At 35.7% G+C, this 18,563-nt stretch overlaps 1 protein-coding gene across 3 annotated transcripts in view; it reads left to right on the forward strand.

Annotated features, from left to right (window-relative positions):
- Positions 1-18,563, forward strand: part of TTBK2 (tau tubulin kinase 2) — a 130,295-nt gene that overhangs the window by 24,043 nt on the left and 87,689 nt on the right. For 2 of the 3 annotated variants that reach the window (XM_019725389.2, XM_074327861.1), the window contains 2 exons: positions 3,933-4,068; positions 8,719-8,866. In XM_019725389.2, the coding sequence (XP_019580948.2) occupies positions 4,000-4,068; positions 8,719-8,866 (217 nt within the window). In that variant the 5' untranslated portion in view covers positions 3,933-3,999. Of the gene's footprint in view, positions 1-3,932; positions 4,069-8,718; positions 8,867-16,631; positions 16,744-18,563 lie in introns of those variants that run through there. The other variant, XM_019725390.2, reaches the window with a different exon arrangement.

Genomic DNA, 18,563 nt, shown 5'->3' on the forward strand with positions numbered 1-18,563 from the left:
ATAGGTATGTACTTACTGCCATTTTATTAATTTCTGGGTGTTTTTGTAGTTCTCTGTTCCTTTCTTCTCTTGCTTTCCCCCTGTATCTTGATGACTTTCTTTAGTGTTACGTTTGGATTCCTTTCTCTTTATTTTTGTGTATCACAGGTTTTTGGTTTATGATTACCATGAGATTCATATGTAACAACTTATGTTTATAGCAGTCTATTTTATGTTGATGGTCACTTAAGTTTGAACCCAATCTAAAAGCACTACATACTGTGTTTCCCTGAAAATATGACCTAGCCTGTCAGCTCTAATGCGTCTTTTGGGGCAAAAATTAATATAAGACCGGGTCTTATATAACATAATGTTATATTATATAAGACCCGGTCTTATAGTAAGACTGGGTTTTATATTAATTTTTGCTCCAAAAGACGCATTAGAGCTGACTGTCCGGCTAGGTCTTATTTTCGGGGAAATATGGTATTTGCTCATTACCCACCCCCCATAGTTTATGTTTTTGACATCGTATTTTATATTTATTTTCTGTGTGTACTCATATGCCCCTTAATTAATTGTTGTAAATATAAGTGATTTTACTACTTTTGTCCTTTAACCTTCATACTAGCTTTATAAGTGACTGAGTCACTAATTTTACTAAATGTTTGCGTTTACCAGTGAGTTTTTCTTTCCTATATTTTCTTATTTTTAGTTTTGCAGGCCATTTATATTTAAAGAAATTATAGATACATTTAGATTTAGGTCAGCCATTTTATTATTTGTTTTATGTTTATGCCCCCTGTTTTTATTCTTTTATTTCTCTTTCCTACCTTCTTTTGGATTATTCTGACACGTTTTGATGTGCTACTTTCTTTCCTTTTTTTCTTTTCATTATGTTTTTTTTTTCTTTCTTTTTTTGTATAGCTATTTTAAGCAATTGCTCTAGGGATTACCTACCTAATTTTTCACTCTATTAAAATTATTATATTACCACTCTAAGTGGAATGCAGAAACCTAATCACCATTATATAGGTCTCTAGCATTCCACCTTTTTGTTGTAGTAGTCTTATAAAGTATATCTGTATACATTGAAAATCTTTTTAGTGTTATAATTTTTGTTCTTAACTGTCAAGCATTTTTTAAAGAATGTAAGAGGAGGTTAGTCTGTAATATTTACCTAGATTTCTGTTGCTCTTCCTTCATTCCTGTTATTCCCAGTTTTCCTCTGTTCCATTCCATTTCTTCTTCAGAAGAAATTTCTTTTCTTCTCTAGAAAAAATTCTAGGTAATTTCCTAATTCTGTCATTACTTCTGCATTTATTAGCTGTGGTTATTCTCTAGGAAAAGTTGCCCTCATCATCTAATCCTTTCACAGCAGCTCTGCTAACAACACACAGTCTTAATTTTCCATTATCTGAGAGTGTCCTTATCCTTGAAGGGTATTCTCTCTGGATACAGAATTCTGAGTTGACAATGCCTTTTTCTTTTAGTCCTTAAAAATGTTTTTCTGTTTCTTGCTAGCTGTTGCCTTAGCTTGATATATACCTTGTTTCTTGTGATATGTAATGTAAGCTTTTTTATTTCCTATGCATTTATTTGTTGGAGAAACTGGGTATATTGCCCTTCAGGATATTCAGCATCATGGATTTAGCTTATGGTGTCCTCATCTTGACATTTAACATGTGCTTCTAGTCCCCTTATTTTTGTAAACTGATATTTAAATCTAGCAGCTTGATTACATCCAGGCTCTTTTAGAAGAGGCAGGAGGCTTTATAGATGGTACTGAGTAAATGTTGTTGCATCATATCAGGAAGCATTTATGTTTCATTATCCTTCTTGTTAGCGATGTTAAGATTGATCAGTGGGTTCAGCTTGATCCATATTAAAGTTCCCCGTCCACATCCACCATATGTTTTTAGCAGCCTTTGGTAGTCATTGCCTAGATTCATTATTTAACCAGGGATTTTTGAATTCCTAATTCTAGGCGATATCCTAATTCCATCATTTCTTCTTCCACATTTATTAGCTGTGATTATTCTCTAGGGAAAAAGTGGCCCTCATCATCTCTTTGTTTCTCTGAATTACTGTTCATACCAGAAAAGCAATATACATTCTTGATTATTTCTATTTATTTACCAGTTTTCAGGATAAATAGTTGTGCCCTAGCAACTTCGAGAATTGACCAAAGCGGAATTTTCTTTTTTGAGTGTCATTATGAGCTCATGGGTGTTTATATTTTTCTTATTTTCCAATCATTTCAGTCACCATTTGTGTATATGCTCAAATTGTTTCATCTTTGACAAATAGGAATCCTTTCAGTTGTCTCTGATTTCCTATTGACTTGCCTGCAGTAGTACTGTTAACATTTTTGCTTTCTCATTTGACAAGACATCCCATATTTTCTTTGTGTTCCGTTTCCTGTGCCAGACCTGGAACAAGCCATTTCTCTGATTTTTTTTTTTAATTGGGAAATGATGTTCAGTCTACAATCTGGAGGCTGGGGTGCTCATTGTTATTGGGTTATCATTGCTTTTAGGCCTTTTCAGGCCAATCCTCGTGCCAAATCGTTTACCATAATTTCTTGATTGATACCTGTTATGTAGTTGATTCTTAAGGGCATTTCCTGGGAACAAGCCTTGAAAGTTGGAACAAGCAACTTTCAGGGGCATTAGCCTTGAAAGTTGGTTTGAGGGAACAGAACTTCCTTGGCTCACATTTTGTTGCCTTGGGTATTTAAGTGTATAATTCCATTGTCTACTAACATAAGATGTTTGTGCCAATGTTTGTCATCAGTCTGATTTTCTTTCCATTATAAGTAATTTGGACTTTCTGCACGGATGCCCAATGAATTGTTTTCCCCTTTAAAACCCACTAGTTTTATTAGACTGTGTCTTGGTATTGAGCTTCTCAGTTGTTTTCTTAGGTATGTGGTAACATGCAGATTTAGCCTTTTGTATATTTACAGAAAATTTTCTTGAATTATAGTGGCTAATATTTGTTCTATTTCATCGCTTTTTCTTTTGGGGGGCTTTCTATGATAATGTATTTTGTATTTGTCTTTTATTTATCTCTTTCAATTTCTGAATTTCTTAAATTTTTCATTTTCGTTTTTCTCTATTGTTTTTTCTCACTTATTTATATGGTATCTTGTCTCATATCCCTTGTAGTTGAGCCTTCATTTCTTTTTCTTTCACTTAGGACCCTTTTCTGAGTTCATTCAGGTTTCTTTTTATGTCTTCCTGTAGCCTAGCTCTCTCATTTAAGAGCTTTTCTAATTATCGTTTATGTTGTTTTAAAGCTTCTTTTTCTTACTTTTCTTTGGTTTATCTTCTAATATTAGGTTATGGTTTTCATCTCCTTTGGGCCATATTTTCTGCTGTATCTTCATTTTCTACAGGTGTTCTGTTCATGTTATTGATACCCTCTTTTTCTTATCATTGTATTGGGTTTGATGAATAGCCCTTATCTGTGGCTCATGGTTATTTCCTGTGCATTTTAAGTGCATTACGTAACATTAAAATTTTATTAGCTCTGACGATGATAAGCTCTAACTTACAACCTATTAAACTGTAAGCTGTTGTAAATTAGGTACCATATCATTTTCTTTAGCAATATGTTGTACTTAGGAAAGTGGTCTGTCTGGGTCACCTGCTATTGACACCATGCTTTCCCTATAGTCTAGCAGTCTCAGCTATTGTAAATTATATCTGTGTCATAGTGTAATGTTTTTGTAATGTCTAGCTATTTCACTGGGTATTTGTAATAGAAAGATAAATATTTAAAAAAAAGTATTCACTAAACAGATTTTGAAAGTGAGTTTGTTAGTTTCCCCATCCCCCTTCCAACAAAGCAACCTAATTAATGTGTAGGATTAGTAATGCTACTTGTTGCTGGAATGTTTGTGTTAATTAGTTATCCCTGATATGCCACTGCTGTTTCTTTTGTTTTAGGTTAAATGGAAACCACCCTTGGGAGCTGGATGCTTGTGTAGCCGTTCTGTCACGTCAGTGAATTGCAATGAGTGGAGGAGGAGAGCAGCCGGATATCCTCAGTGTTGGAATTCTGGTCAAAGAAAGATGGAAAGTTGTGAGTATATATCTTTGGGGTGGAGGGGGAAGGGGGAGAAAGGGAGAGAGAGAACACTTTTAATAATTTTTGGTGTCTTGATAAAAATAGCATTTCATTAGGAAATAACACATATTGCTTGCCAAAGCAGTTATTTTCAGTTTTTTCCGTATGATTAAGTTTGGTTTATACCCAAATTCTAATTCTTGCTTCATGTAGTAGTAAATTGTCCTAACCTCTGAGAACTAATATTGAGTAAGGTAAATAAACGTATACTTAGGGAAAAAACAAATAATAAAATAGAGTACAGTAAACTGCTTTATTTTTTATTTTTTAACTTTTTATTAAGAAAAATTGTAAGTATACATAAAAATAGTGATACTGATATAATGAACCTCCATGTACTCATGCCCCAGCTTAAATATTTATCAAGTTATGGTCAGTCTTGTTTTATCTCTTTAACCTCACTCCCAAAATATATATATTTTTAACTTTTTATTTATTTTAAGTGTGTTTTTCCAGAACCCACCAGCTCCAGGTCAAGTAGTTGTTTCAAGGTAGTTATAGAGGGTGCAGCTCACACAGGCCCATGTGGGGATCAAACCGGCAACCCTGGTGTTATGAGCATCGTGCTCTAACCAACTGAGCTAACTGGCCGCCCCCCAAAATATTTTTAAACAGATCTTTCCCCTTAGCATTTTTCTATACGTACTTCAGTATGTATCTCTAAAAGATAAAGACTTCTCTTTAAAACACAATCATAATATCATCACACCAAAAAAAGTAATAATTTCTTAATATTATTAAGTTTTGGCTTTTTCATTTCCCTGATTGTTTTTTTAAGGTATTTTTAACAGTTTAAATCAAATCCAAATAAAGTCTGGATATTATAATTGGTTGACATCAGTTAAGTATTTTTAAGTTTCTAGGTATTTTTTCGTCTATCTTGTTTTCCCTTACAATTTATTTGTTGGAGAAACTAGGCCATTTGTCTGTAGAATGTCCCATGGTTTGGGTTTTTCTGATTGCTTCTATGTGGTGTTAACATGTTCCTCTGTCATGTATTTTATGTAAATTGTTATAAATGTTCTCGATTAGGTCTGACTTCAGTTATAATCTGAGGTGGGGGCATTTTTTTCATAAAGGGTATTGTGAACTTTTGATAGGAGGCACACAATGTGTTATTGCCTATCTTTTTATGGTGTTACTATTGTGGATCATCATTGGCTAGGTCTGTTAATTCATTTGGGATTGCAGATTTGTGGTCTTTCTCAACTATTTGATTACCCTGATATATAACTTGATTAAGAAAACAGAATAAATACTTGATTCTTTTTTCTTAATTTACCAGTTTTCAAAATAATGAATTGATTCCCCAGCATTATCCAAAAGTGACCAATGAAATTTTTAAAAATGTGATTCACAATTCATGAGTTTAAACACATTTTATGTGTTTCAGTCCATTGTAGTTCTTATCCTTATTGGTACTCAAATTGTCTCATTTAACTAAGGGGACACCCTTCAAGTTGTCTCCTGAATTCCTTTAACATGATCCTAATAGTCTTTTTTTTTTTAAATTTTTTAATTGGGGAATATTGGGGAACAGTGTGTTTCTCCAGGGCCCATCAGCTCCAAGTCGTTGTCCTTCAATCTAGTTGTGGAGGACGTAGCTCAGCTCCAAATCCAGTCGCTGTTTTTAATCTTAGTTGCAGGGGGTGCAGCCCACCATCTCATGTGGGAATTGAACCAGCAACCTTGTTGTTGAGAGCTCGTGCTCTAACCAGCTGAGCCATCCGGCCGCTCCCCTAATAGTCTTCTGATGGCTTCCTTCCCATAGACTTATCAGCCATCTCTCCTCTTCTTAAAGTAGCTATTTTTGTTTTGGTTATATTTAAATATATTTTATTGCTACCTAGTCTTTTGTTATCCAAAGTTTTTTTTTCTTTTACCAGATTTAGCAAAGCTATGTCTGTGGTTTCCTTAATCTATCAATAGATCGGAAAAAGAAAATTCTTCATTTTGAAGTAAAAATTTTGTTTCTGTGGTAGTGTTTTACTGATTAGGCAAATCAATAGGTTTAGAAAATTTACTTGAGTAAACATAAATAAGAAAAGAACCATAATCATCATGGACTGGTGCAGGGAGTTTCCAACAATTGGTAATCTTTTATATAAGTTAGGAATGAGTGTTGCTTTGTGAGAACTTGGTATTAAGTGCTGCGATAAAGGTTGGCTGTTCTCCAGTAGACACATCACAAAGTGTCAAATGAAGTTATGCCTGGTTTAGTTGCCCTGTCCTGATAATTAGAGCTCATATATGTGTGAAACATGTCCCCCAAATATGAGGGGCATAGTGACATTTTTAGTGAGAAACCACAGGCTCATTGTTAAGGATGGTGTTTTGGTTATCTACTGTTGTGTAACAAACTACATGAAAACTTAGAGGCTTAGAATAATCAGTTATTTTGCTCACAGTTTTGTGGGTTAGGAATTTGAGATGAGTTTGCCTGGGTGGTTTGTCTCTTAGTCATGTGGCACTAGCAGGCTTGGTTGGTTTGAAGGATTCATTCCAGATGGCTCGTTCGGTGCCTTGGGGATCCTTAGTTCCCTAAACCCCCAACCTGGTGCCTCATTTTCTAGGACTGCTTCACAGGACTGTGGCTTCTGAGGAGGCCATGGTGGCTGGCTCTTGAGAGACAGGAAACAGAAGCCCTAAGGCTGGTTGAGGGCTATTATCAGAATTTGTGCAGTGTTACTTTTCCATGTTCTGTTGGTTAAAGCAATCATAAGATTCACACAGATTTAAGGGGATGGGGAAATGGACTCTCCCTCATATTGGGGAGGTGGCAAAGTCACCCTGAAGAAGAGCAAAAAAGATGGGTGATACGGTGATCTTTAGAAAACACACTCTGCCACAGGCCTTACCTTTATTTCTTTCCCTAATCTACGTACCCCCATCATACTAAACTGCCTCTGTCTCTTTGCCTCATAAGTATTGATGTATCAGGGCTTTGTCAAGCACAATAAAAAATTAATGCTCTCCTGTTGTTCAGATGACATTATAGGAGTAGACCAAGGACAAAAATCATTGACTTCAGCCTAGATTTTTTGTTCCATCATTTGGTAAGGTTTTTTTGTGGAGGTAAAACATGAAGTCACCTCTAATCACATTCCATAATTAGAAAGATGTCCCTTTGATAATGTTTATGAGTTTTTAAAGTTATACTAGGCTTTGGTTAATGAACAAAATATAAAGATTCATAAGTACCAATCAGGGCCCAACGTAGAGTAATTTATTTAACTGAAATTAAGTTCTGGAACTTTTTTTTAATCCCCAAATCATACCAGAGTTCTTCATGGTATTTCTTCCCATCACCAAAGCAGAATAAAGAAGGACTGTGGCTCATGTATGCAAAGCAGTGAATAGTTACTTAGCAGTAGTTATACAGTTACCACTTTGCCAAATGTTATGGGGAAAACAAAAAATAGAGTAGCCTTTTCTTTAAAGAAGCTTAGGTTCACTGTAGGGGTCTAGGACATTGACAATTGGAAATTAAACAATATAAGAGTTAAAAAGCAGGATGGTGTGGTAACACAAGTGCTATCTGAGATATTTAGTCTAGTAAAATGATTAAGCAAATATTTTCTTTACAAATTCAGAAGATAAATAAATCAGCCTACAGTAATCAGTACTGACCCAGTGGAGAAAGAATAGGACTTGAGGTGAAGTGAGGCCTCTGGGATGGTTAGGATTTAGGACTCTGTGCCTTCAGTGATGACGTCCTACATTATATTACATTCTAGAGGTTTGATAATGTGGTAAGAAGACCCAGTTTCATGAAATGGAAGAAAGCTAATTACCTGTTGTGTCTAGCTTGAAGTATATCACCCACACCCCTCCCACCCGACTTTCACACAGCTCTCCAGGTCCAGTTATCACTAGCTTTTTTCAGAACTTGCTTATAATAATGAGATAGAGATCCTGATATTTCCCAGTTAAGCTAATACATTTTATCAGGAATAATATTAAGTGTTTGATGAAAGTGTTTAATTTGCTTAGAGTTTACTCTTATTTGAGCATATTGACAGTGTAATGAACTCTGGGATAATTTAGAACAGGAGCTATCTACCTGCTCTTTGGAGCCTATTTAGTGCCTCAGAGAGGAGGGTAGAGGGTAAATAGTCCAGAGAGGGCTGAGCTCTGGCTGCCCCCGCTCTGACTGCTCCAACCTTCCCACATAACACATCTCAACCAGGTTCCAGATAAGATTTCAATTGGTAAAAAGAGTTCATGGTTAAAAAAGTCTTCAAATGATTGCCTTAGAATTAAAACAACAAATCTGGTTGTCAAGGGGCGTTTGTGAGAAGTGAAGCTTTTCAGGTACTGTGTTTTGTACCAGTTCCGATGCTGTCTATAGACTACATTTTTCAATTGTGGCTGAAATAATTTTATTACTTTTTTTTGACAAACCTGTGGGAAAAAGTTCTGATGTTATTTCTAGGCATATGGTTTCTTCTTGGCATATTCATGGTTAATTTAACAATATTGAGATCTTTTATCATAAATTAGCTATAGTAAAATTATATATTACATTCTAAATATCAGATTAATTGGTTTCCAATTAGAACCTTCTAGTAATTTTGGGTGTGTATGTTCTTATTTCTCATGCAGTTGAGGAAGATTGGGGGTGGGGGCTTTGGAGAAATTTACGATGCCTTGGACATGCTTACCAGGGAAAATGTTGCACTGAAGGTGGAATCAGCTCAACAACCAAAACAAGTTCTGAAAATGGAGGTTGCTGTATTGAAAAAACTACAAGGTAAGCTGCTTTGTATGATACACCAAGCAATTTATAGTTAATTGTTATCTTTCTGAACCTCAGTCGTATTCACTAACTACTAATTGAATATTCTTGTGTCAGTTTGGTATAAACCTGCTGAGCATTTTTCCCTTGGAAATTTTATCACTAGCTAGTAGTAGTAGAAATATTGATTGCTTAGAATAACTGGACTTTGGGAATTCCTTTTCATGGTGAATAAGGATGAGAGAGAGTGAATTATCTGAAACATTTTGCTTTTAGAAAGTGTTTTCATAAGTCTGTTAATGGTAAAATTTGTCTTTTTTTTAAACAACCAAAATAAATACCTCTGAGTTGTTTCTAATTATGTCTTTGGATGTTAAACATGCTTTAATCCCATGAAAGAGGCTGCCTTCAAATCACGCTGCAGGACGGAATAAAAATAACAATATTTGTTATGTATTGATTTTATTAACGTCAGTTTCATAGAAGAACTCTTGCTGGCCCTGTCTTTATTTTTGAGGTCTGTTTTACTACTTGGGGTCCTATTTTTTTACTACAAGGGTAAATAATTTTTTTTTTCCTGACATCTATCCAGTGATGTAAAACTGACTGAATGTATTGCTAGTTTGTATTCATCATTGTACTTTCAGTTTAATGACTTAATAGGATATTACTGATATTTAAATGTTTTGTTTGAATCAAAATTAAATAGGGGTGATTAGCACATCAACTGATCTTGTTACACGCTAGAAGGTTTGGTATTGTTATGGAACATTCATTAGTATCTAAAGGAATTTAGTACTAACAGAGAGCAAAGGAAGTTGCCATAATTGATGGAAGTAACTATAGTTGGTAGAAATAGCAGACAAAGGCTGTATAGTCTCTAGGGTGAATGTATTCTCTTTGTGAATCTTAATTTCTATTATGTTAATGAAATGTGTGTTATGTATTCCAGCAACATCTATTCTTTTAATTTTGCCCTTTGCCTTAAGCTTTCTGATTATCCAAGTTTGTCTACCAGTTGGCTCATTTGATTACAGCATGATGCTAATAAAATTGTAGATCTGTTTAATAGCTATTTTTAGCCTAAACTTAGTTCTCCTGAGACACAGAAATCAGGAAGACAGTGGATATGCAATCACTGTCAGTACTAGAAAAAAAAGGATGATTGGAGAAGGCAGAATAGGGGAAAAGATGGCACTCCCTTTTCTTTTTCTCACCTTTTCTCCTTTCTCCTTATTTCTTTTGAGATGTTCTTAGCTCAATGACATAGAGGCCACAAACAGGTACAGCTGGAGTTACCTCTTCGTAAGGTGACAGATTCCAGGAGATCTGTTTTACTCTCAGCCAAACCCATGAAGGGTGTCAGCATCAACTTGGCCTGGACAATTTCATGTGTCTGTCTGCTCCATGGCCCTAAGGAGATGCTTCCAAGTGAGGCAGGATACAGCTCTGTATCTTTCAGTAGGTTCTCCTGCCTATTTTGACCATGGTTTACTCATGATTCTATGTGATAAAGCTTGAAGATCAGTTTAGTGCCTTTTAATAGATGAATTGGGAGACCCTTGGATGCTAAGTCTCTCCTTTCCTTCTATTTTATATTTCATACTATTACTTAACATGTTCCTATCTGCTTATAACCGCATGACCTTCCATTCCTCAGACCCCTTCACTTTCCAAAAATCAATAGGTTTTTATCTTCTGGTCTGTATTTCAATGAGGCAGCCCTTGACTTTCTTTTCTTGGCTTCCTAACATATCTTCTGTAATCTTATCCTTCACAACTTGTTTTTGTTCAGGGTGCTTTGCAATCTAGACTCTTTTGAGAACATTTTTATGGGGCTGGACTTCCTTTGTCTTCCTATTGGCATAATGACTTCTTACCTAGTGACCTCAACAAAGAGATTAAGTGTTTAAGGAAAAGTTACATAACCAGAGGCTAACTCTTTATAGGGTTGGTTGGTTTTAAATTGATACTTAATATTTGACAGCTGGTATAAAGATTTGTTTCTTTACAAGATAAAAAGATACTTATGATGTATTTAGCTGAACCCTAAGTTTTGTTCCTTTTAATAAATCAATCCCCCTTTTCAAGATTCTCATAATTCCTTTTCCTGGATTCCCTCAGTTCTCAGTTTTCTCTGTTTTTTCTGTTCTTAACAACTCTAGATTTCCTCAGTTAGTGCATAACTCTCATTACCAGTATGTGCCTTTCTCATTGGTCCTGAAGTTTGAAGACCTTAGCATTTTACTCCATCTTTTCTTCTGAATGACCTTTCCCATGCTATTACAAAAGTGTATTCTCTTTTCAAAGCTCTCTGAACTATTCTAGCTATAGCCACAATTCTCTGTTAAATCAAGCTAGACCCCTAAGATGTACTTGATTTATACAAATGTGTTTGAATGTTTTAGTCACTTCTAAAGCTAAACTATCTGTTTCTAGGCCTATTAGATAGGACTTCTTCTATACTCAGTTGTTCTCTAAAGTATCCCTAGTGAAGAGATCCATAAAACTTGCTAAGCTTTTCCTTTTATTAATATTACTGTTCAGAGACACATCTCCATGTAACCATTTATTTGTTTCTTCCTTCTCTCCATTTGTGACTATTCTATGTTCTAACCTTTGTTTTTCAATTTATTTGCTTTGAAACTTTGTGCAAAGGGGATAATTGCCTCCCTAGTCTGTTAGATTATTTATCCTCTCTTCTCTCCCATTTAAATAAGTGTTTTATAGTGATATCCTACTTATCTTTACTTCTGCATTTTCATGATCTCTTGAGCTGTATCTCACCATACCACTTTAAAAAAAAGTACAATTTTGTATGCAATGCTGATATAAGAGGAGAAAAACCTTCTGTCCTGTGATTTCAAATCTGATCATTAGTAATTCTACAGTACCTCAAGAATTACCATCAATACTTTTTAAAAAGTTAGATTTCTATTCCAATCTTCACAAAATTTGATACATGTCTAGAATCCTGCAAGTGAGACAGGCAAACTTTTCCCCCTAATTTTTCATTATGAAAAATTTCGAATACACACAAAAATGGAGCATTATATAATGAATAGTCATGTATTCAATACTCAGCTTCAAGAACTATCAGCATTTGTCCAGTTTTGTTGCATCTGTATCTTATTCCTTTAACACTTTTCCCCACCTTGCTAGAGTATTTGAAAAGATTCTAGACATATTGTTATAAATAATTAAGTATGTATCTCTGTCTAACAGATAAGGGCTCCTTTAAAAAATGAAAACATTGTTTATTTCATAGAGTTATGAATTGCCATACAGGGCAGTTCATTTTATGGGGTTGAAGTGGGGGGAGGTATTTGGAGATACATCAAAATTTGACAGATATTACTTTGCCTAGGAGAGCTTTGTTGATGATTGATAATTTTGTGAATCCATTAAATTGTGTCTATTGGAGCATAGAAAGTCTTAGCCACTTAACCTCACCAAAAACAAAACAAAACAAAACAAAGAATGGTATGAGAACACACTGGAGGTAGTTTATATTAAACTTTAGGAAAATTTGGGGGATATCTGTATTATTGAAAATGTGAAGTAGTAGGGCTTTGGAAACTCCTCAGTTGACCACTTTTAAGAATGGGTTAGAGAACCTCATTGGAGAGGAAGCCCACATTCCAGTTTTTCTTTAACTTTGCTTTTTAGAACCTTTAGGTTTACAGAGAAATTGGGCAGAAAGTACAGTTCCAATATCCGTCTACCCCCCCCCACCCCCACACCCCTCCCCCCTAAGCTTCCCTATAACCTCTTGCATTAGTGTGGTACATTTGTTACAATTGGTGAACCAATATCGATATATTGTGATTAACTAAAGTCCATCATTTACATTAGGGGACTCCTTTTTTAGTAACATAAGCACAATAGTCTTAAACATCTAATGAAATTAAGTTATTTCTCAATGCCATCTAAAATCTAGCTAGTGTTTAATTTTTCTCAAAAATACCCTTTTACAGTTGACTTGTTCAAATCAAGATTCACATATATAGTAGGCACATTGCCTTTGGTTGACGTTTCTCTTAAGTGGCTCTTCATCTGTGAGTGGGGCTCCCTACTATTGTTTTGTTTTGGTGGGGAGGGGTTGCCATTTAGTTGTTGAAGAAACTGTTCTTAGTTTGAGAGAATAATCCAGATTCTGAATTTGGCTGATCACGTCTTTGTGGTGTCTTTTAACATGTTCCTTTATTCTCTTTGTTTCCTGTGAATGGGTAGTTAGATCTAGAGACTTGCTGAGATTCACGTTGTTTGTTGGCAAGAGTATGTTGTCTAAATCCATTGTTTCCATAAGGGTTGCAAAATGGTGATTTTTCTGATATTTTTTCATTGCTTCCAAATTTCTGAATGGAATTATTCTACAAAGTAGAACTTTATTTCATCAGCTGTTTGTTCCCCACTGAAATATAAGTTACTGTTAGAAGAACAGGATAAAGAGTTGAGTTTTCTTCCCTTTTGTTTACCAATTTTCAGAATAACGAGTTGTACCCTAATGTGATCCCTGAGTTGTTTTTGGTTTTGAGTATCACCATGAACTCATGGGTTTTTATATATTTCAACTCATTGCAGTTATTCTTTCGATGCTCAGATTTTCATGTCTTTGGTCAGTGGAAGCCTGTTCAGATTGGCTGCTGTGTCATTCTGATGTAACTCCAGTGTTCTTTGTTATCATGTGTTTCAGGCTTTCCTTAAACGTTCCCTGCACCAGTTATAATCAAGGAAACCTGTTTCCTTGTATCGGGAAACGATTGAGACCACAATATAGGCACTAGTTATTATTGGGCCAACACATTTTTCTCAGTATGTTTTAGTAAATTCTAGATTTTGCCTGGTTTATTTTTATGTGGACTTTTCCATTTGTTTGCATTGTTTATTTTACTTTAAAAATACATTTGTATTCTCTTTTAAACTGTAAGCCTCTTAAAGGGCAGGGATTATATGCATTTTAACTTGACATTTATATTATGCTCAGTGGCCAAATGATAGCACACAGTATCTTTGTATTTGGTGAGAGCATAAATGGAGATGTGGGCGAATACGGTAACACTTTTATTTCTGGTTGTTACATTTTTTATAAAGTTCATTTTTTTATTTTTTGTTAAGAAAAAGATATATTGAGGTTCTGGAATAATTTGTTAAAGAATACCGTAAATACTAGTTGATAAAAAAAAAAATCACCTTTGGATGACTAAGGCTTAGATTCTCAAAACCATATTATATAGAGATTCAACTCTTCTTATAAAATACAATCACTTAGAGCTTCCAGAAAATGATTTCTGTTTGATTTAGAAGTTTTTTAGCTTTGTATTTAGGTGGCTCTAATGTTTGGGGAATTCAGAATATTGTAAAATTAATATAATTTGTACTTACTATATATTTTCATCAAAGGGAGTCTTCCTAGGATCTTTAAAGTTTGTTATTTTGTTTACTTGCTTCCATTTGGTATATAAATGCGAGTATATACCTAAGCGTAAAAATAGTTTTTCTTTAAAAATATTCTGTAGATTGGATTTCTCACTAAATTTTTTTTTTTTTAAGGCGAACAGGACTTTATTGGGGAACAGTGTGTACTTCCGGGACTTTTTTTTTTTCCAAATCAAGTTGTTGTCCTTTCAGTCTTAGTTGTGGAGGGCGCAGCTCAGCTCCAGGTCCAGTTGTCGTTTTTAGTTGCAGGGGGCGCAGCCCACCATCTCTTGTGGGAGTCGAACTGGCAACCTTGTGGTTGAGAGGATGTGCTCCAACCAACTGAGCCATTCGGGAGCTCAGCGGCAGCTCAACTCAAGGTGCGGTGTTCAGTCTTAGTTGCAGGGGCCTCTACCCACCATCCCTTGTGGGACTCGAGGAATTGAACCGGCAACCTTGTGGTTGAGAGCCCACTGGGCCATGTGGGAATCGAACCAGCAGCCTTCGGAGTTAGGAGCATGGAGCTCCAACCGCCTGAGCCACCAGTCCAGCCCCTGACTAATTCTTATGTGTGTTCCCTCCATGTGTTCAATTTAATGAAGTTGGTTTTGTTTAAAAACCACTACTTAATCATTGAGTGACTATAAACTTGTCCTGCCTTTCCACCTGTTTTAGATCTTTACTTCCTGCTGTGAATGATCAGCATATCTTATCTCTTAACGCTTTTCCAAATCACCAACTTGAGTAAAACAGTTTTCTTTTTATATATATTACCTTGGATGAGACAGATAATTAAATAAAGGCTTATTTAATTATTTAAAAGTTTGTTTACTCCAGATTCTCTAAAAGCAAGTGAGGATCCTATTAATATCAAGAAATAACAGAGTAAATGCCATTGTTTGATAACCAAATAATTTTATTATTCCCAGTTGAAATAGTTGAGAATTAATTTGTCTTGCCCCGTATAAATGCAGAGAAAAATCTACACAGCCCATAAAGAAGTGATTTTGTTTTGACTTCTGGGGGCTTTTTTGTGTGTGTGTGCTGAAATATGGATCTTGGATTCCTTTTTCTTGGAGGCTGCAGAGCACAAGCTCTGAGAGTTGGGAAGAAGGGCTGCTATTATGGAAGAACAACTGTACCTTCTGCCTCCCTGATTGAAGTCTCCAACTACTGCTGCGAAGTATGATTACTTCCTTTCCCCAGTCATAAGAAAGTAGGAGACATGTAATTTCATTCCAGTATAGAAAACTGTCCATGAAAGTTACTCCAAAGTTGCTTGCCCTTGTTAAGATTCATCTGTTCCATAAAAAGATGTGATAAGGTCTCTCCTTTTGTGGGCGGGCATAGTAGCCAAACTCTGTTACTGGTTTCTTGTGTTTTTCCCCAGAAACCTTCAATACATATTATAATTTATTTATCCACATACATATATAATCATATGATATATATATACCCTACATATTTCTAATCATACAGAATCATAAACATATATAAATTATAGCACTATACATGACATGATAGAATGATATGACTCTGTGTGTGTGTGTGTGTGTGTGTGTGTGTGTGTGTATAAAATCTCCCTCCCTTACTCACATCCCCCAACAACATGTGGATTCGCACTATATACACGGATACTGTTCTGCAACTTGGTATAACCCCATAGATTCAGACAGTAAGACTTAATTTTCCGTGTACCTTTGTGTTCAGCAGGAGTGATCCTTCAGACATACCAATTTGGATCATGTCACTCCCCCACCTTTGGTAAAACACTTCAGGGCCTTCCTTTTCTCAGGTAAAGTCCACCCACCTATCACTACATGCAAGACCTTGCATTGACTCCTGTCTACTTCTCTAGCCTCTTGTCTTGAAATTGTTGGGCTTACACTCAGAATGTTGGTCATCCTGAGCTTTTCAGTTTCTTAAACAGTTTATGGCCTCTTATCTGCAATCTGCTTCCTCTGTCTCTGAATTGTTTTCTTTAAAAAACTTTTTATTAATCATAGTATTTATTAAAATCCATGGGTAAATTAGGATTTAAGAAATAAAGCAAGCACAATTAGGAGCTTCACTTTTTCCTAGGCATGTAATATCCAAAAGAGTGTGTGTGTGTGTGTGTGTGTGTGTGTGTGTGTATACGTTTTAAGAAAATCGTGATCCTACTAGCTTGCCTAGTCCCTTTTCCTCGATAGGTTATTATAGGATTTATTCTTAATTTTTAATTTATAATCAAAGGGATATACAAATAGTTTAAATAATCAATCAGTTCTACAAAGTTTGTTTTGAAAAACAGTAGTCCAGGTTCTGGTTCCCGATAAGATGGAGTAAGCACACTTCACCCTGTCTCTCCCACTGAATGCAGCTATAAAACCTGGACAGAATGCTTGGAGTGGCTATTTGAGGACTCTGAAAAGTAAATAGTAGGAGGCACATTGGGAAAGAAGACCAGAATTCAAAGTACCACCAAATCAGCGGTGAGTTTACCATTTTTTTCCTTCCAGTATGCCCCAGCCTGAACTTAATATATCCTGAAACTTGGAAGTGAGCATTATTGACACGGACTGACAAAGCACCAGAAGTCCTCTAGCTCTAACTCAAGAAGCGGGAAAGGGGTCTCCTAATGCTCAGAGAAAACATGGCAATCCTGCATCCTTTTCTTTTTTCTTCTTTTTTCCTTTTCTTCATTCTCTTGCACCCCAGGCCTCAAACAATGATTGGCAGTGGCCTCAATGGGGGCAGACAGGAGCCTAAATCTCAGAGAGAGGAGCCTTTCTTTCAAATTGAGGAGCTATGACCTCAAGACAGTGGAGCAAATCCCATTGCTTTTCTTCTCCTTCTGTTCTTCTGTTGGTTGGCCCTGACTTCTGACAGTCATGGAAAGTACACAGCAGATTGGGGTTAATGAAGCCCCAGTTTTCTGCTGGAAGGCTGGAAAAGGGGAGCTCCAAGGAACCAGAAGATTTCAGGAGCATGAGGAGTTTGGGAAACTGACCACTTAAAGTTGCTGATGGACTGCTGCGCTGACGTCCACACTGGGCATGCGTGAGCCCGATCCTGAACAGCACACATAAATGTGGAGAACTGAATTATGGGATAGATCACCCCCAAGCCCTAAACTGGACACTACATGGGACAGTTATGGAGCACTTAACTGAATTGAAATTGGAAACACAGTCCACAGAAGGCAAGTCAGAACTTGAAGTGTGAACCCAACTGGGTCAATTACTGGCTAAAACAAGAATATCAGCATTCTTGGTGGGACTTAAATAAAACCCAGAGTCTCATAATATTCAAGATGTCCAGAATACAATCTAGAATTACTGAGCTTAAAAAGAAACAGAAAAATCTGAACTCACATGGGAAAAGTCAGCAGACAGATCCCAGTGCCAAGATCACACAGATGTTAAAATTATCTCAAAGACTTTTAAAATCAGCTATAATGGCCATGTTCCAGTAATGAACAGGAAGATAAAAGTCTCAGCAAACAAACAGAAGGTGTAAAGAACTAAATGGAAATTTTAGAACTGAGAAATACAATAATGGAAATGAAAAACTTACTAGATGGACTCAATGTCAGAGTGGACACGACAGATACTTTAAAATAGATCAATAGAAACGATCCAGTTTGAACAACAGAAAAAAAAGAGGTTAAACTAAACAGTCTTGGAGACCCATGAGACTATCATAAGGTCTAACATATGTGTCATCAGAGACCCAGAATGAGAAGAGAATGAGTGTGGTGCAACAAAAATATTCGAAGAAATAATGGCATATAGACTGGAAAGGAAGAAATAAAACTGTCCCTATTTGCAGATGGCATGATTGTCAGTGTAGAAAATCACAAGGAATCCATACGAAAATTCCTAGAATAAGAGTTTAACAAGTGATTCACAGTCAACCCACAAAAAACAATCATGTTTCTATGTACTAGTGATAAACAATTGAAAACTGAATTTAAAAAAAAAATTACAGTAACTCCCCCAAAATGAAATACTAAAGTTTAAAGTTAATAAAATATGTATATGATCTTTATGCTGAAAACTATAAAACCATGATTAAAAATAATCAAAGATGATTTAAGTAAATGGAGAGACATACCGTATTCATGAATTGGAAGATTCACTATAGTAAAGATGTTGATTTTCCCCATAATGATTTTTAGATTTAATGCAATACCAATAAAAATCCCAACAGCACTGTTTGTAGTTAGAGAAAAACTGATTCTAAAATTTCTATAGAAAGGCCACAGACCTAGAATACCCAAACAATTTTGGAAAAGAAGTTACAAGAGTCA

The sequence above is a fragment of the Rhinolophus sinicus genome, linkage group LG03 (assembly GCF_036562045.2).
Source record: "Rhinolophus sinicus isolate RSC01 linkage group LG03, ASM3656204v1, whole genome shotgun sequence".
NCBI classification, from domain to species: domain Eukaryota; kingdom Metazoa; phylum Chordata; class Mammalia; order Chiroptera; family Rhinolophidae; genus Rhinolophus; species Rhinolophus sinicus.